The following is a 27,145-nucleotide window of genomic DNA, read 5'->3' as shown; positions in this document are numbered from 1 at the left end:
AAGAATTATTATGGAGGGTATTTTAGACTACAGACATGGGGATGAGTTTAATTGAGAGACTGTTTTTTTTAACCAAAATGCATTTAAGTCACATGTGATAGACCTTTTTGCCATTCGCCCTTCTTATATTTCATAAGAATATTTATGTAGTATGATCCCCATTTACATGTAAAGTTTTTATCTCCTCTTCATTATTTCTCCACTCTAATAATAGTGTCAGAATCTTTTGATGCATATAAACATTAAAAAGTGTCAATGAATCCAACAAAAAATTAACTACTCTCATATTATAATTTGATGTAAAGTTTGGCTCAAAAAATTCCCCTCAACATAATGAAAACATACTATACTACGAATATTCTTCATGTGACAATAATTGCTATTTTAATTGTTAGACAACATATATAAATATATCCACATGAGTCTGTCTGTAACTCTTATTTTTTTATTCTTATTGTCTGCAACTCTTATTGTGGTATGTTATCCATTGATTATTCTAATACGTACCTTATGGCGTAATTCACATCACACAACAACAACATAAACTGCCTAAGTTTATTAATTTTCATCAATAATAATTTATGATAGATGTTAGCTAAACAAATCCATTCCATAATCGTAGTAACTGAAATCATCATCATAAATCCCTCCCTCTAATTCCTCTACCGATAAATTTGATGCAAAAATTTCGCTCGACAAATTCCCGGCCTCAACGGTTATTTCAGCGTAATGAAGTGGTGAGAAATAATCATTTTGGCTGGTGGTATTAATATCTGCCACCAGAAATACATCATCACCCCATAAATCAGCTTCATCAGAGGATAGTACCGTGGAACTAGCATTATTAATAGACGACGAAGCTGATTCGTTTCCAGTTTCGTTGCTAAAAGTAACATGGTCACAATTTTCCTTGGAAGAAGCTAATTCAGCAGTAGTAATAGGGCTTGTAATAATTTTGGGGATTTGGTTTCGGTTAGGGCGGCGTTTATGTATACGAGTGTGCCAGAAGTTCTTGATATCATTGTCAGTTCTTCCCGGAAGGTTTGCTGCAATTGAAGACCACCTGTATCCGTACAACAAACAAAAAAAAAATTAGTTTCAACTCAATCTAGTAACTTGGTCTACGAAAATTACTTTCATTATTCTTTCAAGGCATTTAGGGTTTTTTTTTTTAATTTTATTTATCTTTACACTAAGTCAACCATTTCTTAGGATATGATTTGATCAAGGAATGTGAAATGAGTATAACCAAAACGCAAAAAAAAAAAAAAAAAAAAAAGAAAAATTCATCATTATAAATATATATTAACCTACATCATGTATGTATATGATCACAAGTAATTAATTATAGATCGAAATTACGGTACATACTTTGGTCCAAGCTGGGAATGCAATTCGACGATGAGATTTTCTTCTTGTTTGGTGAAATTGCCCTTTATGACACCTGGTTTCAAATAATTTACCCACCTAAGTCTGCAGCTCTTCCCACATCTTGCCAATCCTATATAGCATTTTATACCATTAAAAACAATTAATTAAGCTAAAAAAAAAATTAATCTAGATTTTCTTGAATTTTAGAAGCTAAAAAGATGTAATAAAAATGTACCAGCATATTTGGGGAGCAATCGCCAATTCCAGTGACCATATCTGAGAATGTAAGACCTCAACTTGTTATCCTCATCTTCACTCCAAGCACCTTTTTTTATTCCATTTCTGTCATAACTACCTTTTCTCACCATTCTCTCTTTTTATTAATTTCCTTTTCTTTAAGTGTTGGTGTAAGACAACCTACTAATAAGCTCACTCTCTCTCTCTCTCTATATATATGTATATATGTATATACAAACAAAGTGCAGGTGTTTTAATTATGATATAAAATAGTAATACTCACATCCATCACATACGAAGCAACATAGAAGATTGGTATTTTGGGAAATAATTTTTTTCGAATTAATTTTAAAAACGTGCTACAAAACAAGAAGACTTTCTTTATTCAAATGACCTCATTAATATTAAAGTATTAGTATAAGTGTGTGGAAGATTTCAATAAGATATATAATTCATTCAACCAAACACAGCTTCCCAGATAAGACTTCTACTAATTAATGTCAATTTAACCTAATATATATATATATATATATATATATATATATATATATATATATATATATATATATATATATATATATTGATGGGGTAAATTACAACCACCCTGAAGTATGGTAAAATTATTATTTGCATGATATATCATTGATATACCTAATTGGGCCGACCTAATGGGCCATAAATTATCTAATAAATAAGTCCGATACACGAAAGCCCAATCACTTACAATTGGGCCCAACAAAGTAAGCCCAACCCAATCAACGACATATAAATAGATGTTTTATTCATTTGTAAAGGTACGTTCTATTCATTCACAATTAAGCTAGAGTATTATTCTCTCTACCATATCCACTATCCGTATATCTGACTTGAGCGTCGGAAGGGTTTCCGCCGGATCAACCCCGGCTTAGTTCACGTGTGCTCATTCCGCAGGGACCTCAGGATCATTAAGTTGACAAGCTACTGATCCGCTTTGCTCTCCCAGCTCGTTTTCTACAATACCCCCCAAGTGATCTACATTTTAGCATCATCAATTATGTTGTTTTATGATCTCTATTTATCAGTGATGATTTATTATCTATTTTGTTTCAAGCCAACCACTGGCATTTTTTAAACATTAAAATTAATTTAATGTACATTATCATACCATACAAATACAATCAGTCAATCACATATTCACATGCTGTTATATTATTTATTAATATAGAAGAATCTTAACAAAACAAAAGATAATTGACCACGTGCATTAATTAAACTCTTAATTAATTTAGAAAAAAATTACTCCATATCAAGAAACCGCGTTACTCTTTTTCAATTTTCATTACTATATATCAACCAGAATAAATGGTGTTAGAATTTATTTCGTGCAGATATAAATTATTTGTGTCAGATTCAGTTTTTCGTTACTGTTGCGTGAAGTGTTGCAACAGTTCGTGAAGCAGTTCGTAAAAACAGAAATAAACGAGACACAAATTTTAATGTGGTTCGGATACAATTGTACCCTACATCCACGGGGACCTGCAAATAAAATTTACTAATTTTTAGTTTTACGAATACAATAATAGGACTTAATCAAAATACAAAGACTCCCTCTTTGTTGACGCCGTTCTTGTATACTACGCTGAATTATAAATCTTCAATTTGCATCACGTCCCTTGCTCCGCACGGTTGAACTCCCTTCAACGCTGAATCCCTCAGTCGGCGGATCGATCTCCTCCCGAGATCTGTTTAAGCCCCTCTCCCGAAGAACCGATCTTCTTTTTATATAGAAGAAGCAAACTTGTGATACTTCTTGAATCTTGGTGTCTTCACCACAAAGCCTTGAAGCCGATATATTTTCTATGAAAATCACGTATCACGATGAAACAATAAAAAACGAGAGGAAAAATATTTTCTGTGAAAAACTTCTCTCGATCAAAGACGTTCCGGGAGCAGCAAAGAAAAGAGAAATCTTTTTCTCTCAAAATAAAGGCACACATAGTAATGTGTCTTTCCTTCTCTTTTATAAGCCTGATAAAGAATCCTACAAAAGACCAACATCAAAATACGTATCAGGTTTATTAGGAATAAATCTTATCAAAAGATATTAAGTCCTAGTCAAGCACTAATTTCCAAAAGAATTTGTATTATATTGAAATACAAATTATGTATAAACCAAAATAGCTAATTTATGAAATAAATAAATAAATCAATTAATGATAATTTAGCAAACCAAAACTTGGAAAATAAATATATTCTTCCCTTTAATCATGATACACGGCTGTGTGTATTGTCAAAGAAGAACAACCTTCTTTCCAAGTCACATGGTATTAAGGAATCCCAATTTCTTAGAATTCTCCATGGTTTCTCTTAAGTAGAATCTAACTAGATTCTAACAATCTCCCCCTTTGTCATTTATTGATTATAATTAAGTCCTCCCCCTTAGTCAAATACATGGAAATAAAACAATTAGATGATAGACGAAAGCAATAAAACTAAGGATCATCCTCAGCATTAAAGAAACAGCCAACAACAAGAGTGGCATCAACTGCTGCAATAACAAGTGCCACAGTTTCAACAACTGTTCCAACAGTAGTGGCTTCGGCAGGTGGTTCACAACGGAGTCAGCTCCCCCTGCATGTGTATCTCCCTCTGTGAATGATCTTTAGGCAGCTCCTCTTGTAAATGCATTCATTCTTCCCCTTTGCTTACTCGGCTTGATAGACTTGGAAGGCGGTGGATGACAACGTGGTAAATTATCCACGTGATAAAAAACTCAGCAAATAACGTCTGCATTAGCACCCCCTTTTATATTCTTGTGAAGACCTAAACAAATTAATGACAATAAACATCTCCATAGGTTTCCACTTGGTGTTGTGGACTTAGAATCCCACCGAGATTCTAACACTCTCCCCCTTTGGCATTGATTGGTCAGAACATTTACTCCTCCTAAATATATGATACATGCATGAACAAGGGTTAGCAAATTCAGAATAACATCTGCACATATAAACTGTTGCAACAGTTTATCAAACAGTTTAAGCTCTTAGCAAAAACAGCTTAGGAAAGCATATAGGTAAAATTGTTCAATTAAGCAGGGAACAACAAAAAAAATGCAGTAGCAGAATTAACTTCCCTTTACAATGAATTCCTCCTTAAATGACCTCCTCCTTGAATGACCTCCTATTTTTTTTTTATTGTTCCAAAAACTGTCGGATGAACTGTCTCAACAGTTGTCTGAACTCCCCATGTATTCCAGTACTGTTCCAGCAATTGTTTAGTGCACGGTGGCAACAGTTGTTTGAACTCCCCCTGTGTTCATACCAACTTTACTGTTCTTTTTCTTTTCTCCCCCTTTCTGGGCAATCACGATGCATAGATAAATTAACATGGACTAATGATCTTGATGTGTCGAGCAATCTGTTCAAACACTTAACAAAAAGATCAAACGAAGAGAGAATTTTGAAAGTAAGTAAGAAGAATCACCATACATGACGTGCACACAAAATCACAAACTCACAAACTCAATACCACACGATAATTGAAAGGCGAAAATCAATAGGATAGTGATATCAAATCCAGCATTAAATAACAAAGGCTACAAACTTTGCCAAACTTCATACGAAACGTGGAAATGTGAGTAGTAGGCCCAAAAGATCCGGTTGCAACAAAAATCAAATTTAACCGGCACATAAACAAAAATCCCGTCTCTCTCTCTCCTTTTTTTTTTTTTTTTTTAAATTTAAATAACTAAATGCCTAATCATGCAAAGTCAAATAACTAGGACAAAAAGAATAAACGTGAGAAGGAAAAAAATATGAGTGAATAAACACAAGTGAATAGGATACTATTAGGACTATCAAAAACATGGGGTTTATCTTCAATTTTAACAAAAAGCAAGCTCCAAGAGATAGACTAAAGAGACTAACAGTAACCTTAGTATCCTCAAATCAAGCACAAAAACACTCTTATTAGGTAGCATACAAACACTACCAATGGTAGCTTTTTCATGAAGAGCAGAGCAATTAAGATAGCGAGATAGTTATGGTCGTGCAATGTGTAGTCCCCTGGGCTTTCTAATTGAGTCGTGTAGTGAGTGTTCGGTCATGTGGTTTACCGGCTCGACTCAAAAAGGCTTCGAACTATTCACTGACCACATATAAAATTTATAATGGTCGTGCAATGTGTAGTCCCTTGGGCTTTCTAATTGAGCCCTGTAGCGAGCTTTCGGCCACGTGATTTACTGACTCAACTCAAAAAGGCTTCGAACTATTCACAGACCAATTGATTGACATTATATGTATAGAATTTACGAAAATTCAAGAGTAGCTTTCACTCATTTGGAGCGGCAGCTTTTCCTTATGAGAGTGTTCAACCATGACAAGACTGTGAAGGGTAGTAAACAAGCTAAAGCCTCTGTAGCTATCATTTGGGGATTGATGAAGTTCTACCTCACAAAATTCGAAAGTACAAATAGTATCCAATACACGAGGGGTCTCATCACATGCAGTATGTCTAATGCATAACCTAGATGAACAAAATGCAGTATGCGTGATGTGTCCAAAAATCTTTAAAAGTTGCAAGTCTGGACACAGACTGTTGCAACAGTTTATGCAACTGCACAGGTCAGACAATACAAATTCCAAGCGAATTTCGCAAGGAATCAAACCTTTGTGCATCTAGGGGTTTAGTAAAGATGTCAGCAAGTTGTTTCTCCGTTGTGACATACTCTAATGAGACAGTTCCTTCCTCTACCAGATTTCTAATGAAATGGTAGCGAATTTCAATATGCTTAGTTCGAGAGTGCTGTACTGGATTCTTGGAAATGTTAATTGCACTCATATTGTCACAATAAATATGCAATAAATCTTGACTAATACCATAATCACATACCATTTGTTTCATCCATAAGAGTTGAGTACAGCAGCTACCTGCAGCGATATATTCGGATTCGGCAGTGGAAAGTGAGATGCTATTCTGCTTTTTGTTGTACCAAGAGACGAGATTATTCCCAAGATAGAAACATCCTCCCGTCGTGCTTTTTCGATCGTCTGCATCACCTGCCCAATCAGCATCGCTAAAACCTGCAAGTGTTGTGTTAGTATCCATGGAATACCAAATACCGAAATCAGTGGTTCCACTTACATAGCGAATGATTCGTTTGACAGCACTTAGGTGACATTCCTTGGGGTTTGATTGATACCTGGCACAAACTCCAACACTATAGCATATATCTGGCCTGCTAGAAGTAAGATACAGTAGACTACCTATCATGCTTCGATAAAGTGTGGGATCTACAGAAGTTGCATCCAACTGTCGCGACAGTTTGTCATTCGTTCCCATAGGAGTTCGAACAGTTTTTGCAGATTCTAAACCAAAACGTTTGACAAGATTTTTAGCATACTTAGATTGAGTTATGAAAATTCCATCACTCATTTGTTTAACTTGAAGGCCTAGAAAATACGTAAGTTCACCAACCATGCTCATTTCAAATTCACTAGACATTTGTTTAACAAATTCTTCAATTTTTGTTTGAGAGGTAGACCCAAAAACAATATCGTCAACATAAATTTGAGCAATCAGGATGTCTCCCTTTGATTTTTTAAAGAAGAGAGTTCGATCAACGCTACCCCTAGTGTATCCCTTGTGAGATAAAAATTCTGTAAGACGCTCATACCACGCTCGAGGTGCTTGTTTGAGACCATACAGGGCTTTGTTCAATTTGAAAACGTACTTGGGATGATGAGGATCGTGAAATCCTTTGGGTTGTTCAACATAAACTTCTTCTTTTAAAATACCATTTAAGAAAGCGCTTTTGACGTCCATTTGAAAAAGTTTGATTTTTAAAAAACAAGCAATAGCAAGGAGTAATCGAACAGATTCTAGTCTAGCAACAGGAGCAAAGGTTTCATCGAAGTCAATGCCTTCGATTTGACTATAGCCTTGTGCAACTAATCTAGCTTTGTTACGAACGATATTTCCATGTTCATCAGACTTATTTTTAAAGACCCATTTTGTACCTATTATATTGACATTATCAGGCCTAGGAACCAAGACCCAAACGTCATTTCGAACGAATTGTTCCAGTTCCTCATGCATGGCTTGAATCCAATACTCATCTAACAAGGCTTCTTTAACGTTTTTGGGTTCTATAGTCGAAGTGAAACAAACATACCTTGCCATTTCCTTGTAGTCTACCTTGGGTTTACCTCTGGTTTGAATTCCTTCTTCGACCGGACCAATGACTTGATCCACTGGATGATTCTTCTTGACTCTTCTTGAGGGTTCCTTGTGAGTTTGATCATCCAATTCGAGAGGCCTGACTTCAGCTTCGTCTCCTGTTTCAGAATTGACGTCACTTTCTTCTGAAATGGTAGAGGCTGCATCAACTGTGGGAACTGTTGGTGCGACACTGGAGCTGTTTTCCGATTCCTTTGTTGGTTCCTCTTCCAGTGGTCCTGCATCATTGCTAAAATCATCAAATTGAACATATGCAGATTCCATCACAGATTTTGTTCTAAGATTAAATATTCTATACGCATGGCTATTTCGAGAGTAGCCTAAGAATATTCCTTGATCACTTCTAGCATCGAATTTCCCAAGCTGTTCTCTGTCATTCAAGATATAACAAGTACAACCAAAAGTACGAAGATAGTTGAGTTGGGGTTTTTTACCTTTCCATATTTCGTACGGAGTTTTAGTGGTACCTGGTCGAAGATAGACTCGATTTATAATATGACATGCAGTGTTAACTGCTTCTGCCCAAAAACGAGGAGCAATCTCCTTTGCGTTCATCATGACCCTGGCCATCTCTTGCAGAGTGCGATTTTTGCGTTCAACCACTCCATTTTGTTGAGGTGTTTTAGGTGCGGAGAATTCATGGGATATTCCATATTTTTCACAAAAGTTAGTAAATAAGGAATTTTCAAATTCTCTCCCATGATCGCTCCTAATTCTCACGATGTTCTGCTGTTTCTCAACACTCACCTTTTTGCACAATTTTTTAAACACATCAAAAGAATCGGATTTTTCCCTAATAAATTATACCCAAGTAAATCTAGAAAAATCATCTACACACACAAATATGTACCGTTTTCCACCTATACTTTCTACTTGCATTGGTCCCATAAGGTCCATGTGTAGAAGTTCTAGGTTTCCACTGGTTCTCACATTAGCTAAAGCCCTGTGTGAACTTTTGATTTGTTTACCCATTTTGCAATCACCACAGATTTTTCCTACTTCTTTAGTGAGTTTGGGCAGCCCTCTAACATACTCACTGCTGGAAATTTTTACGAGATTATCAAAGTTCAGATGTCCTAACCTTTTGTGCCAAAGCACTGTAGAGTCTGAAAGACTGTTGAAACAGTTCATACCAGCAGAGACAAGAATATAGCAATTGTCAGATGATCGAGTTCCTCGAATAACACAATTCTCGTCTTTGTCTAATACTCGACATGCGAATTTGTTGAATCTGACTTCAAGATCTTGATCACATAACTGGCTGATGCTTATCAGATTTGACGTGAGTCCTTCTACAAGTAGTACATTCTTTAGCTTTGGCAGATTCTCATGATTTAGCGATCCTTTCCCTAGCACTTCACCCTTTTTTTCGTTTCCAAAGGTAACAGCTCCACCGGTGATTTGTTGATAGTTTTTCAGAAACTCTTTAACACCGGTCATATGTCGTGAACAGCCACTGTCAAAATACCAATCATTAGCAGTACTTGCTTTTAAAGAAGTAATCGCAGATAAACATTTAAACGTGGACTTTTCAACCCAAATTTTTTGCTGAGGTCTATTTGAAATATCAATTTTATTTTTGGGTTTTTGAGAGGGTGAAGGAAAATAATCAGCCCTAGCAGAGTAAAGAGAACGAGCCACAAGCTTTTTCACAAGTTTTAAATATTTGAAACATCTAGGACGTATGTGACCTGGATTTTGACAGAAAAAACAAGTGGGAATAAACCTTTTCTTTGAATTGTGTTTCGTTGCTTCAACAATTGCAACTGTTTGTGAGGCAGTTCGTAAAAACAGAAATAAACGAGACACAAATTTTAATGTGGTTCGGATACAATTGTACCCTACATCCACGGGGACCTGCAAATAAAATTTACTAATTTTTAGTTTTACGAATACAATAATAGGACTTAATCAAAATACAAAGACTCCCTCTTTGTTGACGCCGTTCTTGTATACTACGCTGAATTATAAATCTTCAATTTGCATCACGTCCCTTGCTCCGCACGGTTGAACTCCCTTCAACGCTGAATCCCTCAGTCGGCGGATCGATCTCCTCCCGAGATCTGTTTAAGCCCCTCTCCCGAAGAACCGATCTTCTTTTTATATAGAAGAAGCAAACTTGTGATACTTCTTGAATCTTGGTGTCTTCACCACAAAGCCTTGAAGCCGATATATTTTCTATGAAAATCACGTATCACGATGGAACAATAAAAAACGAGAGGAAAAATATTTTCTGTGAAAAACTTCTCTCGATCAAAGACGTTCCGGGAGCAGCAAAGAAAAGAGAAATCTTTTTCTCTCAAAATAAAGGCACACATAGTAATGTGTCTTTCCTTCTCTTTTATAAGCCTGATAAAGAATCCTACAAAAGACCAACATCAAAATACGTATCAGGTTTATTAGGAATAAATCTTATCAAAAGATATTAAGTCCTAGTCAAGCACTAATTTCCAAAAGAATTTGTATTATATTGAAATACAAATTCTGTATAAACCAAAATAGCTAATTTATGAAATAAATAAATAAATCAATTAATGACAATTTAGCAAACCAAAATTTGGAAAATAAATATATTCTTCCCTTTAATCATGATACACGGCTGTGTGTATTGTCAAAGAAGAACAACCTTCTTTCCAAGTCACATGGTATTAAGGAATCCCAATTTCTTAGAATTCTCCATGGTTTCTCTTAAGTAGAATCTAACTAGATTCTAACAAATGGTAACCATGAATAATCATTCTCAAGCTGTCGAATTCAAATATACAAAAATTAAATAATCAGAACCAAAAAAATATACATATATATAATATAATATGAATCTATTCAATGTAAAGATCTTGAATTTTGCTATCGGAAAACTCAATCCTCTTCGGTAACCTTTTCGGAATAATTTTAAATCATTGTAAATTAAATACTTCACCTTATTTTACATATTATTCTTAGACGAAGGGAAAAAATAATTATCCGTCCAAATTTAATCGCTCTTTATTCAAACCAAATAAACAACGATAAATGAGAGCAACTTTTAAAATATCTTTCCTGATAACCTTCAATCTGGAAACCTATGCAAGAAATAAAAGATATATCATAATTTGAAAATATAATTTTTGTATCTTTATATTACTATAGTTTAAAATAAAGGACTGAAGGTTGGTGACAATATATATATATATATATATATATATTCAAATAAATAAAGTTGAGAAATTTCAAAAAGAAAAAAGTTTCAACTGATAATAATACCGATGCATGATTGCTGCTACCCTTGATCAATGTTCAAAGTACTAACCAATGACGTCACCTTTATCGACAAAGCAATATTAGTATAATAAGAAGAAGACCCAAACGTGTAAAACAACGAGTGCTCATATTTACTTGTTAAAGAAAATTTAGTGTGTGTTCACATGTTGACCAAGTTTTGTTTTATTGACTAATCAAACCACGTGTCCAATATGATGCGTCGAGGCATATAAGAAATAGGGATTATTACGGAGGCCCCTAATTGGGAAAAATATAGAAGTAACTATTAACGCAACGTTTGGTCGGGGAGATTAATCATAATTAATTAAATAGTGGGACTTTGTTTGATGTTTGGTATCCCAATAACTTGTCAGGTGGACCTGAAAATATTATATTATAATGCCTTATCTTGCTTTTTAGGGAGATTTTTTAATTGAATCTCCAAAGGTCCAATAATACAATTGGGTTTCATTATATTATTTAATTTATCTTTGTTAATCTTATCTTGGCAACTAAACAAGGTCTAAGGAGATTATAACGTTGGTGATAGATACTGCCTAATTTTTTATTTTTTTTAAATTGACATTATTCGTGGGTCACATGAAGTAGCTAAGACCCTTTAGAGTCAGATTTAAACTCTAACCAACCACAATCGTCTCTTTGCATTTCATTTTTCTCTCAGATCCGAATTTCCATCTTATAGTTTTCCAGCCAACAATGGTATTTCTCATAGTCATAACTTTTTCTTTGGTGGTCGGAATTCGATGGCTTAACTACTATTGGATTCCTCTCGTCGAACTCTTTCTTTTGATGGTATAAGTTTTGGGATCTTGATCCGTTCATGTGGTTGTTTTACCGTGTGTCTATTTCGACGACGTCAATTCTTTTGGCCGACAATAGTATTTCTCAGAGTCATAACTTTCTCTCTAGCTATTGCAATTTGACGGGTTACCCACTATTGGATTCTCCTAGTAGAGATCTTTCTTTTGATATATAGTTTCGTATATTCTGGAGCTCTGGAAATGTTCATATGGGCGTTTTACAGTGCTCGGTTATTTTGACGACGACGGCTAGGATTTTGGCAGTAATGACAGCGTCTTCTTCCTGGGGTAGACAGAATGTGTGCCCCTAAAATAATTCCTCCATTTATTCAGAAGAGCCACTGGGTGTTGGCAGCCATGGCAGAAACTGATTTGATACTTCAAATCAAGAACTGAATTTTAACTCCAAGGAATAATTTTCTAGAAAATTTAATTCTTTTTTCTCTAAACTCAGTTGTGAAAAATCTATTTTTTTATATAATCAAAGATGACTGATAACTGATAAGTCTGAATAGGGAAGAAGAATAATCAAACCATGATTTTTTCTATTCTGAAATATGTAATAATCTGAGAAAGGGTTTCGTGTGTATCTGTTGGAAAATCAATGGGGAAATCCAGAGCCAAAGTCTATGCGCAGTTAACTGATCGAGGGAAATTCAGACCATAAAAGAAAATGACGAAAAGGCCATGAACTTTCGCATGTGCAATTCACTCGCACTGGAATCGTGAAGATTCGCCAAAATATTCCTTTTAGGTGGTTAAGTGAGTCAAAATAATGCGTTTGGGTTTGTGCGTGCGAATTTTTTTAGTTAAGGTGGTAAAGTGGAAAAACGGGCAAAGTTCGAGTGACAAAATTCTATTAACCTTAAAATATAATGGTAAAATATATCATACTTTTAGATTTTAACGTCAAATAAAGTTGTTCAATTTAAATGGACAAATTATCATCATAAAATATCTATACATATAATTTCAACAAATAAATCAAGCACCACAAAAAAATATATAAAATAATTAACATCAAGCAGAGATGTGCAACGCAAGCCCACCTTCTTAGTTATGAAAATAGTGAGTGGAATATATCCCTATTAAAAGAAAAAAAGCACAAGAGAGTTATCTCAAACGCCCCATTTAAATTTGATCTTTTATATTAGTGTGTGATCATATTATCAGTTTGGCTTACAGTTTGGGCACTAAGTTAGTTGTAATTCATGTACTGCGCATTATAACATAAAATGAAGTAAAATAAAATAATATTGAAATAGAAGATTAAAGAAGGAACTCTAGCTGATATATGATAATCGGTCATAATCTTTATGTGATAAAAAAATTGTAAGATGGAGAATTATTCATGATTTAGTTGTCCAATAATGGCCAACACTTTCTTGGGCAACAAGTAGTTGACGATCCAAATGAAATACCATTCTACATATATGGTTGACTTTCTACATTACTGCAAACTCAATCAATTCAGAAATCCGATCCCTTCGTGAAATTTGTGTGAGAAAGAAATTAAAGAGAGAGATCATAGAAATGGCTTATGCTGCTTTGATCTCTCTAAAATCCGTAATCGAGCGCCTTCTAAAATCTTCCGAAATTTCTTTTGTTCCGCCCTCAAAGAAAATCCTAAAATCTTCATACAAACAGCTTTTGTCCTTACAAGAAGTCCTCAAGCGATTTGATAATAGCAGCAGAATCAGCAGCGAGAGGGTGAATGCATTGGATGGAGAAATCAGAGAGGTCGTACGGAAACTAGAAGACGTAATAGAATCCCGTGTCTCAAATCAGTTCCTTTCTCAATCTGAAGAAATCCATCCATTGCTACTAGTACTCTCCCTAGACATGGTGGAGGTGAAGAACGAGATTGATTCCTTGAACAAAAAGCTCGAGAAGATGGAGGGGGAGTACGCTACCGAAATTGAAGATCATGATGCCGTTTCATCAAGAATTTGTTTTGGGCGGAAGAAGTCGAAGATGGTTGGATTATCCGATCAATTTGAAGAAATCAAAACGCGGTTTTTTGATACAATGGAAACTTGTCAACTCATGGCTGTGTATCTTGTTGGAATGGCGGGGATTGGTAAGATTACTCTTGCTGTCGAACTTTTTGAAGATCCATTAATTACGAGTCATTTGGACGGCCATGTGTTTGTCACCATAGGGAAAAAGTATCACTTAAAAACGATATATCCTTGAGGATATTTTAGCTCAAGTGAATCCCGAGACAGATAAAATATTGCTCAAGGAAGGAGACCTGAAAGAATTGAAAAGAATGATGACAATGAGATTTCTCATCCGCTCATTACTCTTATTTTTGGCAATCTGATCAGTTCTTCGGCGAAGCGGCTCAAAGACAGCAGTAGAGATGCGGCAACAAGGGGCGTGGGAAGGGAAAAGATGGCGGCATTAGGGCTAAGGTGGAAGGGGGAGATGCCGGTGATGGGGTTGAGATAGAAGGGGAGAAATGGCGGCGTAGAGAGCAAAGAGAAAGACGGAGAGGAAATATCAATTGGAACGTGATAGGGTTTGGCAATTTGAGAAATAATAAACCTGAAATAATATAAGTAAATTATAAATCAGGGGTAAAATAATTAACGTGTAAAATTTTGTTAAACATTGATATTAAATAACAAGTGAAGAGGTATGACTAATAATACAAAAGAAATTTTCGTTGATAATTCCCTAAAAATAAGGCAACAAAAACAACAATGAGTATACTAAATTAGGGGAAATTGACTAAATGTCTTATTTCTGGAAGTTATAGGGCTAAGGGTTCTATTTATTAAATCAATTTAGGCTTATGTCCTATCACCCAAAAAATATTATAAAATAAATCAAACTAATTATGAGTTTATTGCATTTCCTACCCCTGTAAAAATTGCAATTGCGCGATTCCCCCCTATCATAAAAAAATTAGCAAATACCCCCTAAGAAAAAATGTCAAAGCCATTTAGGTCCCTCAGAGCATATCGTGTCCCACACGCGCATCTTCTGCGATTTTTTATGAGAGTTTTGTTTATGAAATGACAAAAATAGCCTCACACAAATAAACATAAACTCAGCTGGGTTTAAGTTTGAATAATCTAATTTCTTAAGGATCAATTTGTAATTTATAAAGTTCTTTTAAAAACCCTAATTTGCACCCTCAATCTTCACCCCAGCCCCAAATCAGCCGCCTACTCCTACAAATCATCACCATCGCCGGCGCCATTGTCATCACGGGAATAGGCTTATTCACCGACGCTTTGTCTCTGCTATCCTCTCCGCCATTTAGATTCAAAACTCAGGTTTGCAAGTTCTGAAGGTGCAAGAAACAAGAAAATGGTGTTGTGAATTGCGGCCGCGATGAGGGAAAAGATCAACAGCAGCAGCGCTCCGGCAGTCGAGAAAGGGGCGGCAACGGCGGTGGTGGAAGGATGGTGAGCAACTGGTAGAAGATATGAATCTATAATTATTTCTAACTCCAATTTATATCTGCTAGTACTAATTACAGACCTGGAAGATGGTTTCGGTCCATAATAGTACTAAAGTCGATGGTGAGGGGTGGCGGCGGCGGCGGCGGTGGTTGGGAAGAAGATGAATATGTTTTTTTTGGGTGGAGTCGGGGGGTGGTTTGACGGGGTAGAACCGTAGAAGATGATGTCTCTTCTTTACTTTTTTTTACTTTTTTTTCTCTTTTTTAATTTATTTGTTCATATTTAATAAAATGGAAATGAATAAAATTTCAAAACAAATATAAAAAACTCTAGTTTACAATATATTTTTAACCAAAACAATTAAACTATAGAAATTTTACGGAAATAAAATAAATAAGAAACCAAATTGTGTTTTCAAATAAAACTATTACAATAAAAAAAAAATCTACATTTTTTAATTGCAGAAACACCCCTAGGGTATTTTGGTCTTTACACAGCTGGTCAATGGGCTAAAATGTAAATGGGTCGAGTGTGCATCCTAAAAATAAGCACAGGGGGGTATTTGCTAATTTTTTTATGATAGGGGGGAATCGCGCAGTTACGATTTTCACAGGGGTAGTAAATGCAATAAACTCAACTAATTATACATAGACTTAAGTTCCCCTAGTGTCTATTTACCTTAGTAAAATGAGAAAATAAATCCCACAAATTACTCTCTTTATCTCCTCTCTCACGTTTATTTTCTCTATCTTCCTCTCTCATCTCTCCTCTCTCTTCCACATATCACATCTATCTCTCTCTCTCTCTCTCTCTCTCTCTCTCTCTCTCTCTCTCTCTCTCTCTCTCTCTCTCTCTCTCTCTCTCTCTCTCTCTCTCTCTCTCTCCATGGCCATGGGCAAGTTCCCGGTATCGGAATCATGTACCGGCCCGTTTCAGTCGCAACGGTCCCATTTCAGTCGAAACGGTTCCGGTTCTAGAATATGTTGAACCGTGAACCGTTGGTTCAGCCACGCGGTTCACCCGGATCAAGTCCTTTCATTTATTTCCTTTTTATTCGTATTTAAAAGTAATTCTTTTAATTTATTTGTTCATCAAGTATTTCAAAATTCAAAATATTTGAATTAATTTCACTCTTATTATCCAAAAAATTAAGTCTTTTAACTTTTCTTTTCACATACATAAAATTAAAAGAAATACATCAAGTATTTAAAAATTTAAAATATTTGAAAATTAAATGGTTAAATACTTCAAAATTCAAATAAAAACATTATTTGAATACTAAATATTTAAATACTTAAAAAAAATATTTTTTGAAAAAAAAGTACTTTAACTTTTTTTAATAAAAAATGCATTCAGGTTTTAAAATATTTGAACATAAGAAATTTAAATACTTCAAGTAAAAATATAGGATGAACATTAAGAATTTAAATATTTCATTTATTTTCTTTTTTCCCATTTAAATATAATTCCTTTAATTTATTTATTAAAATAAATACTGACTTTCAAAACTTTTTATTTCAAAAATATTTACTATTTTAACTCTTGTTAAATTATATTTCACCATTAAATCTTCGAAATATATTATTATATTTTGCCCATATTCTAAAAAGAAATAATAAAGAAATATATATAAATTTTCAGGCCAGCGCGGAACAGGACCTGATTGGCCTGGAACCGGAGTGAACCACGGGCCGGCGCGGACCGTTGAACCATGTGTTTTATAGGTCGGTTTCAGTTCCTGAAAATGTGAACCGTGATCAGATTGAACTGGACCCCCCCCCCCCCCCCCCCCCCCCCCCCCCTCTTTCATTTTTTTTAAGGTACTTTATAATTTCTGTCAGCATTTTTCTAATTAATTTTGTTCAACAAATACCAAACGTGAAACAACAAAAATAATTTGAAAATGCATAATAATGTTATAAAATTGTTGTAATATGGTATTTACTTGTTATATATTTTGGTAGGGAAAATTACATTTTATGTCCCTAAACTTTACCACTAAAATGATTTATGTCCTCAAATATTTCAATCCACGAAATATGTCCTTTAACTTGCCACTTTATATCACTTTATGTTCTGACGTTAACGCCGACAGCTAACTTCGGAAACAACACGTGTGGCTCACATTACGTCTATGTGGCTGTAAAATGTGATATGAAATAATATATTGAATATTAAATGTTGACCTAGCACACGAATATACTAATTCCCTCTAACTCACTTTCCTAAATTACCAATTCACATTTCACGCTTCATTCCCATAAACCCTAATTTTTCTACACTTCACAATTTCAATCTCCTCAACTCACTCCCAAATTTTCAATTCAATCTGCATTCTTGGTCACCCATACCAAAATCGAAGTAATAAACCAATAAAAAAAATCCAAACACTCTCACATTTGAAGAGTTTTTCCCTACTCAGACGCCGCGCTGCTTTGGGTGATTTCTGGAGAAGAAAATGTCAAGGAGTGAATCCGGCCTTCAGTGGACTCCAAACTACAGTAAGTATCCTTAACTTTGTAGTTATGTTGTTAAATTATGTGAAAATGTGATTTTTGTTTTGTCTAATTTTTGTCTTTTTGCTTTTTTTTTTTGCTTTCTTTTTTTTGATTTTTTTGCTTCCTCCACATCACGTTTCATCGGCCAAGTAGACATTGGGTGTTGTCCAACTCGACATTTAACGGCCACATAGACGTCACGTGAGCCACACGTGCTATTTCCGTCGAAGTTAGCTGCCGGCGTTAACGGCAGAACATAAAGTGATCAAAAGTGGCAAGTTGAATGACATATTTCGTGAATTGAAATATTTGAGGACATAAATCATTTTTGTGGTAAATTTTAGGGACATAAACTGTAATTTTCCCTATTTTGGTATGATTTCATCACATATAGGGAAAATTACAGTTTATGTCCCTAAACTTTACCACTAAAACGATTTATGTCCTCAAACATTTCAATCCATGAAATATGTCCTCAAACTTGCAATTTTTGATCATTTTATGTTCTGTCGTTAACGTCGGCAGCTAACTTCGACGGAAATAGCACGCGTGGCTCACGTGACGTCTATGTGGCCGTTAAATGTGACGTGGAATAATATATTGAATGTTAAATGTTGACGTGGCACAAGAATATACTAATTTCCTCTAACTCACTCTTCCAAATCCCAAATCCCAAATCATGTTTCATTCCAAACAATCTCACATTTGAAGAGTTTTTCCCTTCTCAAAGAACAGCAGATTCACGTGCAAACACATGCCTGCAATCGAGAGGAAGAAGGTAAACGCGACTCCTCTTCTGGTTCTGAAAAAGATTTTAGAGGAAGCTTTAATTCTTCTCCCAACTCCGTCTCTAGAACGTTGGGGTCGTGTGATTCTTCGCCTGCTGATGCTTGTGCCCCTTGTGGTCTCGATGAAGCGAGCACAAGGATGGTGAAGATGGCACAAATTCTACCCAACTCAGTAGTTTCAGAATCTGCCCAGCAGGTGTTCGACAAAATGTCTGAACCAATTCCGAAAAAAAAAACATGCAGCACTGTCAAAGCTACATATAATTCTTTTTTCGCCAAGAATAGAGTGCCCAAGAACGGATTCCAGCTCCCCGACTTCCCCAACGAAGTGGAAGAAGACATGATATTTCAGCCCGAAGATGCACTAGGCCAAAATGGTCGACTGGCGACGAAAATTGGCGACGAAAATGTATATTTGGCGACGATTTTTTACTGTTTGCGACGAATTTTTTTCGTCGCCAAATCCTACAGAAAACGTCGCCAAACGCCCCGTCGCAAGGTCTGCGATGAAAAGCCATTTGCGACGCAAAGTTTGGCGACGAATGTCTTAAATCGTCGCAAGATTCGTATTTTCTCGAAAAAATGTTTTTTTAATGTTCGCGACGGATCCTATACTTTCGTCGCTTCTCAGTTGCGACGAACAAATAATAAGTCGCCACCTTTTGCGACGAATTATATGTTCGTCGCTAGATTAAGCGACGTTTTGTCACGATTTCGTCGCTACGTTTTCGAAAATGTTTGCGACTAATAGCCGTTTTCGTCGCAAGACCCACGAGTTATTTGCGACCATTTGTTTTATTTATTCGTCGCTAGTTACTACAGTTTCTGTTTGCGACTATTTTGTATTTTAGTCGCAAGTTTTTTTTTTATATATATATAAATTCTGGTTTATTTATTTTTTCAATAAAAAAATTCAACCTGTATTCAGCAGCTGTACAAAAAAAAACACTTATATCAAAAATATTAAAACCAGTTATAAGGATTAAATATCAAGGTAGCACAAAACATAAATTAAAAAAGTACATAAAAACTTAAAAGCATATAATGTAGTGTTTCAAACTTTAATTCAAAAACCAAACAAAGTTCATCCCTTTTTATACTCCACCATCATTGGAAGGAGTCGATGTCGAGGCTTGTAGTCCAAAACGGCCGACCAAGGTTTTCACAATTTCTCGGGTTTCTTTCAATTCCGCTTCCAATCTTTCCATTTTTTCATCTTTAAGTTACATTTGCTCTTTCATTGAATTCATTTCCATTTGCACTTCCGGCGGAATTGAAGAAAATCTCAACTTTGAACTCTTTGTGGTGGTTGCAATCTTAATTCCAAGCCCATCTCGTGTATGAATCTTCCTTCACTAGTGTATATGAAAGTGAAATCGAGGAAACATTCGGCATTTGTTTATTGGGCTATTTTGCTGGTAAAACAAAACGAAAAATGGCCATGGATTCACAGACGATTCTGCTATTTTCGAATTTCACCTCAATTGAAGGATTCGAAATGAGGTTTTAGGGATTGGATTTACGGGTTCATTGGGGATATGGAGAATTAGGGATTTTAGAATAGAAATAGGGGAGGATAATGACGTGTCGCTCCACATCACGTTTTGTCGACCAAGTAGGCACTGTGTGTTGTACAACTCGACATTTAACGGCCACATAGACGTCACGTGAGCCACGCGTGCTATTTCCGTCGAAGTTGGCTGCCGACGTTAACGGCAGAACATAAAGTGATCAAAAGTGGCAAGTTTGAGGACATATTTCGTGGATTGAAATATTTGAGGACATAAATCGTTTTAGTGGTAAAGTTTAGGGACATAAACTGTAATTTTCCCTCACATATATTTATTTACATAAATTTTTGATATTATTTTTGAATATTCGACTATTTTATCCACTAAATATTTTTTTCCAAGTTGTAACATCAAAATGCAAATTACATGCAACAACAAAATCTTAAATGCAATTTACAATAAAGATCTACAATTTGCAAGAACAAGTTATAATCTACAATTTGGAACTGTTGGTTCTATTTCTTGCCCCGTCAGTGCTCCGATTGCAGGTACAGTTGTTATTGTCTTCCCTTTCTTGGATGATGTTCTACAGGCATTTAATGGCTTGTTCCGGTTTTAACAGTGGTTGTTCAACGTTCAGCAAAAAAAAAAATGATTTTAAGTTACGAACAACAATTGTAAACTAAGAACTGCAAAATTGGAATAGCGAAATGTAAACTCAGAATAACAAAATGCAAACTCAAAGTAGCAACAATCAAAACTTTAATCTCAAAAAATTCAATGTGCAAATTTAAAATACAGTTTGTTATTTTATTTTTATTTTTTTGTTATTTTTACGAGTTTGCTATTTGCATTTTCTACAACTTGTATTTTATTTTATTTTTTATTCAAATTACTGTATTTTGAAATTTAATGAAAAAAATAAAAAAAATTCAGCATTCTCACAGTCATCTCTCTCTTCCTCTCTCAATTCTCAGATTCAAATCCCGCCCTCATAGATCTCCAACCGGCGAAGTTGCTTCCCGAAGTCATAACTCTCTCACCGATGCTCGGAATTCGATGGTTTAACTACTGTTGGATTCCTCTCGTCGAACTCTTACTTTTCGTGGTGATTTGATTCAGTTTGGAGCACTCGATCTGTTTCTGCAATTGTTTTGCAATTCGTGCGTATTTCGACGACGGTGGATCTCGCCGAGGTGTAATTTATGTTCCAGCAGTCAGAATTTGACGGGTTGCCCACCGTTGGATTCCTCTCGTCGAGATCTATATTTTGACGATAATTTAGTTCATTTTTTTACTGTCAAATTTATTTTTATAATTTTTTTTCATTTGTGAGCGCAAAACCTTTGGTGGTTAGCGACGACTAGGATTTTGGTAGGAAGCGCTTGGGGCGAGGAGTCATTGGCGGATTGGTCTAAACTTCGTAGCATTTCGCTGCTACGGCCTCTCTCTCTATCTCTCGATCTCTTAGTGTTTGTTGATTTGAGAGTTTTGAAGTTTCTTCATTTTTTGTTGATTTGCACTAATTTTTTTTTTGTTTTCGATTTTGCTATTGCAGCTTCATGAAAGCCATTTGATGCTCTTCTTGAAGGTGTCAAAAAATTTGGTTGAAGTTACATCTGCTTCAAGTTACAGTGTTCAACAGACTGTATACATTATTATACATTACTAGTTACATATAGTAACATGTAGTTACATATGCATATATTTGTGTATTTTTTATTTGTATTTTATTGGTTCTGAGGTGAGTTATAATATAAATATTGATTTTTGTAATTTTTTGTTGTTGGAGTTTATGAATTTTGTTTGTATAAGCCAGTATTCGTGTGTGTAGATAATTGATTGACTAAAAATATGGGGTAAAAAAAAAAAAGAATATAACTACGAATGACTGTAGTTTATTACATTTACATGTAGTTACATATGCATATATTTTGTGTAATATTTTCGATTTGTATTTTATTGGTTTTGAGGTGATTTATAATACAAATATTGAAATTTGTAATTGTTTGTTGTTGGGGTTTATGAATTTCTTTTGTATAAGTCAGTGTTCATGTGTTTACATAATTGATCGACTAAAAATACGGGGTTAAAAAAAAGAACATAACTACGAATAACTATAGTTTACTACAGTTACATGTAGTTATTTTCAATACAGTAAACATATTGATTTTACAAAAAAAAAATAAAAAATAATAATAACAATAAATAAATCAGCGAAAATGCTAAATGCATGACCAGAAATGCTGAATACGGTTTGGCCGAAAATTGCATATAAGAGTAGTCTAGTTTATTTGATACCTAGGGGTATGTAATATTAGCCCTATAAATAATTAGTTAATTGAAAATTGAAATTCATTAGTTGAATTTATACACATATAATCACCTATAGGAAGACTTATAGCAAATTTCCCCAAATAATTGAAACTAGCGAGTCATCTAATCAGTTAAAACTAAACTGTTGGTTGAAATAGAACATGCATTTATAGATTAAAGATTAGACGAGCGAAAGATACTATATTAGACAGAATAATTGAAGGTGGGGGGAGTCAACTATTCAGTATTCATATAAAAGTAAATGGGTAGTTGAGAAAGAACTTGCATTGTGAATTATATATAGAAATAAAAACATTTAAAAAATGACCAAATCTTTTTTCCTGCAGGGGCGGAAGCCCCCAAATCACAATGTGGTTCCGCCCCTGCGTCGGACCGGTCCACTTAAGAGTTATCTGGACCGAAAGAAAGGCCATTCCATAGTTCTTTTGTAATTAAATAATATTTTTTTATCTTACATATTTACTTGAAATTCAAGACACAATTGTGTACATGTATATAGCTTAAAAGCTTGGGGTTGTCTAGGGTCCGAGAGGGGTTGTACTTCTCGGACCGTAATCTACCAATAAAATTACGCCACATAGGATAAGTACGAACCCCATATAAAAAAATACGATACCTACCTCATTAGTGAAATTACATAAAAATCCTTAGAACTTAAACATAATTAAAAAAACTAGTAATTATTAATCAGTAAATAAGATTGGATTTTATAACAATAATAATTAAAATAAAACAAAAACCTACTTATCAATTAAATCGGCTTGAAGAAATGAGAATCTTGCTTCTCTCTTCTATCATTTTTTTTTTTTTTAATAAACCCTAATCATCGTTTACTACTTGCCCGCAGGCAGATCGTCTCCCCCCAAAAAAAAATTGGCAGAATCACAAATCCAAGGTCCAAAAGTTGCTTAAAGTTATAATCTCCTATCAATTTCTTCGTTGTTCTTATAATGGATATGTTTCGAGTATTTGTCAGTTTAATTAGTGCGTCAAGCAGCAAACTATAGATATCTGTTTGAAATTGCAGATTCTTTCTTTTGTTTTTGCGCTCCATGCTTGAATTTAAAAGAGTATATTTATAAACTGTGTAGCCTGTATGTATCTGTGTTGTCACTCTATGTGCAATTAATTTTTCTCTTTGGTTTTGATCTTGTTGATGTAGACTTTCAGTCTTGTTTTTTTTTTTTTTTGGATTGAATGCTTTGTGCATTATTCTGGGAGATTGTTTCTGTTAATTTGCTCAAAGTCTCAATCTATTGCTTTTAGTTGTTAGGCGTATTTGGCTGTTAATTTAGTGCTATACCTGTACTTATTGAGTTTTTGTCCTTGTTTTATTCTTAATATTCTTAGTAGCTTATCTTTTTTTTTCAATGATCAGTAAAAAAAATTCTTAGCAGCTTCTCATGTCATACAAGATAAAACAATCAAAAGAACAAAAAATGTTGATAATTGCACATATACAGTTAGATCAAGTTTTTTCAGCAAAAGCCCTTGTTGCAACAACTATTATTTCCATCTGATACAGTTAAACTTTTCTTGTAGGAAACGAGCGAATCCGAGTGGTATTGAGACATCGAGCTTGTTGTTTGAATACGAATTGGGTCGCTGAGGCAAAGATTCGGAGGGATCGGGCTGCATAACAAATTTGAAGAGACGTCGAGCTTCTATAACTTAGTCTTGGAGCCGAGTTTCTCATGTAGATTTCATTTAAGAAAATTGTTCCACATGGACAAATCCACTTATGTTTAACAATTTTAGTTGATGAAGATAGGCATAGTATTCAGCGGTTCTATTCTTTAATAATCTGTCATTGTAATAATATCTTTTTCGATCTTTTTGTTACATAGACATTTACTGTATTACACTTTTCTTAATTTGCAGACCATGTACCTATTGTATTGGTAAATAAATCGGGTCCAGAGGATGGCCTAAACATGGAATATATAAACCTAATTTATTTGCAGAACATGTACCTTAATTCATTTATGTTTAGATTAACAACAATTATGTTTCTGTTAGTCTGATTATGATTTGCTACAAAGAAGACACAATCTACAGTAATAAACGAAACATTACTATCATTAACAGTTTGATATTCAATTCTATAATTTCTACATTTTTATTATATTTGTAAACTACTTTAGTACCCATGATGTAATGACAACCTTTAAACTGGAAATTTATTTGAAGATTTTTTTTTACCATCTGGTGTTCTACTTGTTACTCGATTTTAGATTGTCACTTACAAACTATTACTAACTATATTGGTTACATATTTAGTTGTGTTACATTATGTACTGCAAGTTTAAGATATACATAAATTTTGTTCTTTTACAATAGTTACAGTTTGAGAAGTTAATGTAAAATACATGATATTTAATTCTATTAATTTTGTCTACAATTATAATATAGGGAAACAAAATCAAATCAATAATTTTATCAAGCCCAAGGAATGAAGCCTGGATCTGGTGCAGTTCCACAGTATCTGCTTTTTTGCTATCTTGATCAGTTTTTTCACATGCTCTCAAACCAGACAACGTAACTGAATAATCAATGGCTACTAAATCCCAGAGCATTACCAACATCAGCCCAACATTTTGTTCGAAAATCTTGCATTTGTATGCTCTTCTGGACAATTTCTAATTTCAATTTTGCTCTCATCATGGGTAATGTGACCTTAACATTAAAAAATGGAGGAATCATGTAATTAACAACTACAAAGAACACAATATTATGTAAAAAACACAGACATAAGTAACAATATTATGTTTTGAGCATTCATTCAACGAGATTGAACATTTTTCACTTGATATGTACAAATTTAAGTTGATAACAAGAATCACAATACAAAAAATCATATCTCGATAAGTGCAATGAAGAAACGAATCACAATAATACACAAGTACTCACTTCATTCTTATTTGGAGAATCTATCTACAACGTATTACACGTCGAAGAACCGTGTTTGATTTGATGAAAGAATTACGTTTGGTGGTTTTGAAGAAGTCCTATATATGTTTCTGCCCAATCTTGACAGTGGTTCGGCAGCCGAAAAACAACCGCTTCCTTAACTTCCATGGCGAGAAGGAGGTGAGGAAGGTGGCTTGATGGCATTTCTCGATCTGCTGCCTTTGTGTAGAGGGGGATTTTGATTTGGGGGAAAAAGTTTTGGACGTCTAATTTGTTAATAATTTTGTTTTACAATTAATATGATTACTAGTATTTAGTTTGATTTAATATTAGTAATGGAACGAAAATTGAATTTCTTAATTGATTTTTAAGGTTAAAAACGTAATTTACACAAAGTACAATGTAAGTACGATGATGTACCATCCATTTTTACTAGGTTCGTACTTTATTTTATAAATTCATAGGGTTTGTACTAGGTTGTACTAGGTCGTACTTAAGATCAACGGTTTTAATTACTTACTAAATATTATCAATGCACCAGATTCAATCGTTTTGGTCCGAGAAGTACAATGCCTCTCGGACCCTAGACAACCCCTAAAAGCTTTTGTGGAAGGTTATCATTCAACTTGGTATTAGAGTCAGGCCAAATGAAAGGTTTTGAGTTCAAATCCCACCGTCACCAATTTTAAATATTTAAGTGTAAGACTTTAAATATAATTCGTCTGCACTCAGGGGCGGTACTACTAATGGGCAAGGGGGGCAGTTGACCCCCCAATAATTTTTTTTTTTGCTATTTTGGGATAATATTTTCTGAATATTACTTTTGGCCCCCCAAAGATTTTGTAAATATGTATCTTAACCCTTAATTTTTTTGTTTATTCTCCATAATTTTATATAAATTATAGATATATATCATATTTAATATAAAAATATAAAATAAAATGGTTAAAACTTGTACTATTTTAAATAAAATTTATGAATATTTACTTATCGATCTTTGATTTTTTATATATCAATGTCTCTAAAAAATAATACGAGACGTGCCATGAATCCCATTAAGAGCAATATATTATTAGAATAATTTAAATTTTTTTGTCATGCTTGAAATATGATAAAATTATATATATATATATATATATATATATATATATATATATATATATATATATATATATATATATATATATATATATATATATATATATACATATATATATATATATATATACATATATATATATATATATACATATATATATATATATATACATATATATATATATATACATATATATATATATATATATACATATATATATATATATATATTATTTTAATTCAAAATTCGCAGTATAAACCTATTTTTTTAATGTCTTGTGAACCTAAATTTTTTTTAGCCCCCTACTTTCTAGTCCTGGCTCCGCCCCTGCCTGCACTTAAGAGGGCGGCGTATGGACGATATTAATATTAAATAATAGATTTCGCTAACAGCTTAAACTTTTAGTTGAGCGGTGGTCATTCAACTCTAACAACTTAGATTTATTAATCTAAGTTCAGCCATTTGTTCTCTTTTGTACATAAGTAAATAAATGCAACCATGATATTTATGTGAAATTACTCCCAACACTTTAAACTCAATTCATGATTGTAAACTCAAATTTAACCACAATCTCACAAATTTTAACCCTAAACTCGATTATGTCTTATCTTTTTAGAAATTATTCCTTTCGCTCTTGACCGTGGTCAATACCGGTCACGAGTGTTGAGTTTTTCGTTTTTTTTTTTCTCGTCGAAGCCATC

The 27,145-nt window shown here is 34.1% G+C and overlaps 2 protein-coding genes and 1 long non-coding RNA gene across 3 annotated transcripts; 2 read left to right on the top strand and 1 right to left on the bottom strand.

Annotated features, from left to right (window-relative positions):
• Positions 1 to 425: 425 nt before the first annotated feature.
• On the bottom strand, positions 426 to 1,813 carry LOC105973430 (transcription factor MYB8). The gene is made up of 3 exons (XM_012998448.2): positions 1,607 to 1,813; positions 1,372 to 1,501; positions 426 to 1,063 (listed from the first exon to the last, which is right to left on the bottom strand). The coding sequence occupies exons 1-3, from the start codon at positions 1,737 to 1,739 to the stop codon at positions 592 to 594; spliced, it is 735 nt and encodes a 244-aa protein (XP_012853902.1). The 5' UTR covers positions 1,740 to 1,813; the 3' UTR covers positions 426 to 591.
• An 11,605-nt stretch (positions 1,814 to 13,418) lies between these two features.
• On the top strand, positions 13,419 to 14,339 carry LOC105973302 (inactive disease susceptibility protein LOV1). Its single transcript, XM_012998324.2, has 2 exons — positions 13,419 to 14,053; positions 14,216 to 14,339. The coding sequence occupies exons 1-2, from the start codon at positions 13,419 to 13,421 to the stop codon at positions 14,337 to 14,339; spliced, it is 759 nt and encodes a 252-aa protein (XP_012853778.2).
• Positions 14,340 to 23,188: 8,849 nt separating this feature from the next.
• On the top strand, positions 23,189 to 24,264 carry LOC148771214 (uncharacterized). The gene is made up of 2 exons (XR_016031052.1): positions 23,189 to 23,330; positions 23,978 to 24,264. It is a non-coding gene; the product is annotated as an uncharacterized LOC148771214 (long non-coding RNA).
• The last annotated feature ends 2,881 nt before the right edge of the window (positions 24,265 to 27,145 follow it).

The sequence above is a fragment of the Erythranthe guttata genome, chromosome 4, assembly GCF_056151865.1.
Source record: "Erythranthe guttata isolate IM_541 chromosome 4, IM_541, whole genome shotgun sequence".
Lineage (NCBI taxonomy): Eukaryota > Viridiplantae > Streptophyta > Magnoliopsida > Lamiales > Phrymaceae > Erythranthe > Erythranthe guttata.
This window is presented reverse-complemented; position numbering and strand designations above follow the sequence as displayed.

What these genes read in the sequence shown, in the direction of transcription:
- LOC105973430 (XM_012998448.2), bottom strand. Translation starts at nt 1,739, where the DNA reads ATGGTGAGAAAAGGTAGTTATGACAGAAATGGAATAAAAAAAGGTGCT. An exon ending in ATTGCTCCCCAAATATGCTG is followed by an intron (nt 1,502 to 1,606) that starts GTACATTTTTAT and finishes AATGCTATATAG; the next exon opens with GATTGGCAAGATGTGGGAAG. An exon ending in CATTCCCAGCTTGGACCAAA is followed by an intron (nt 1,064 to 1,371) that starts GTATGTACCGTA and finishes GTACGGATACAG; the next exon opens with GTGGTCTTCAATTGCAGCAA.
- LOC105973302 (XM_012998324.2), top strand. Translation starts at nt 13,419, where the DNA reads ATGGCTTATGCTGCTTTGATCTCTCTAAAATCCGTAATCGAGCGCCTT. An exon ending in TTTGTCACCATAGGGAAAAA is followed by an intron (nt 14,054 to 14,215) that starts GTATCACTTAAA and finishes CAATCTGATCAG; the next exon opens with TTCTTCGGCGAAGCGGCTCA.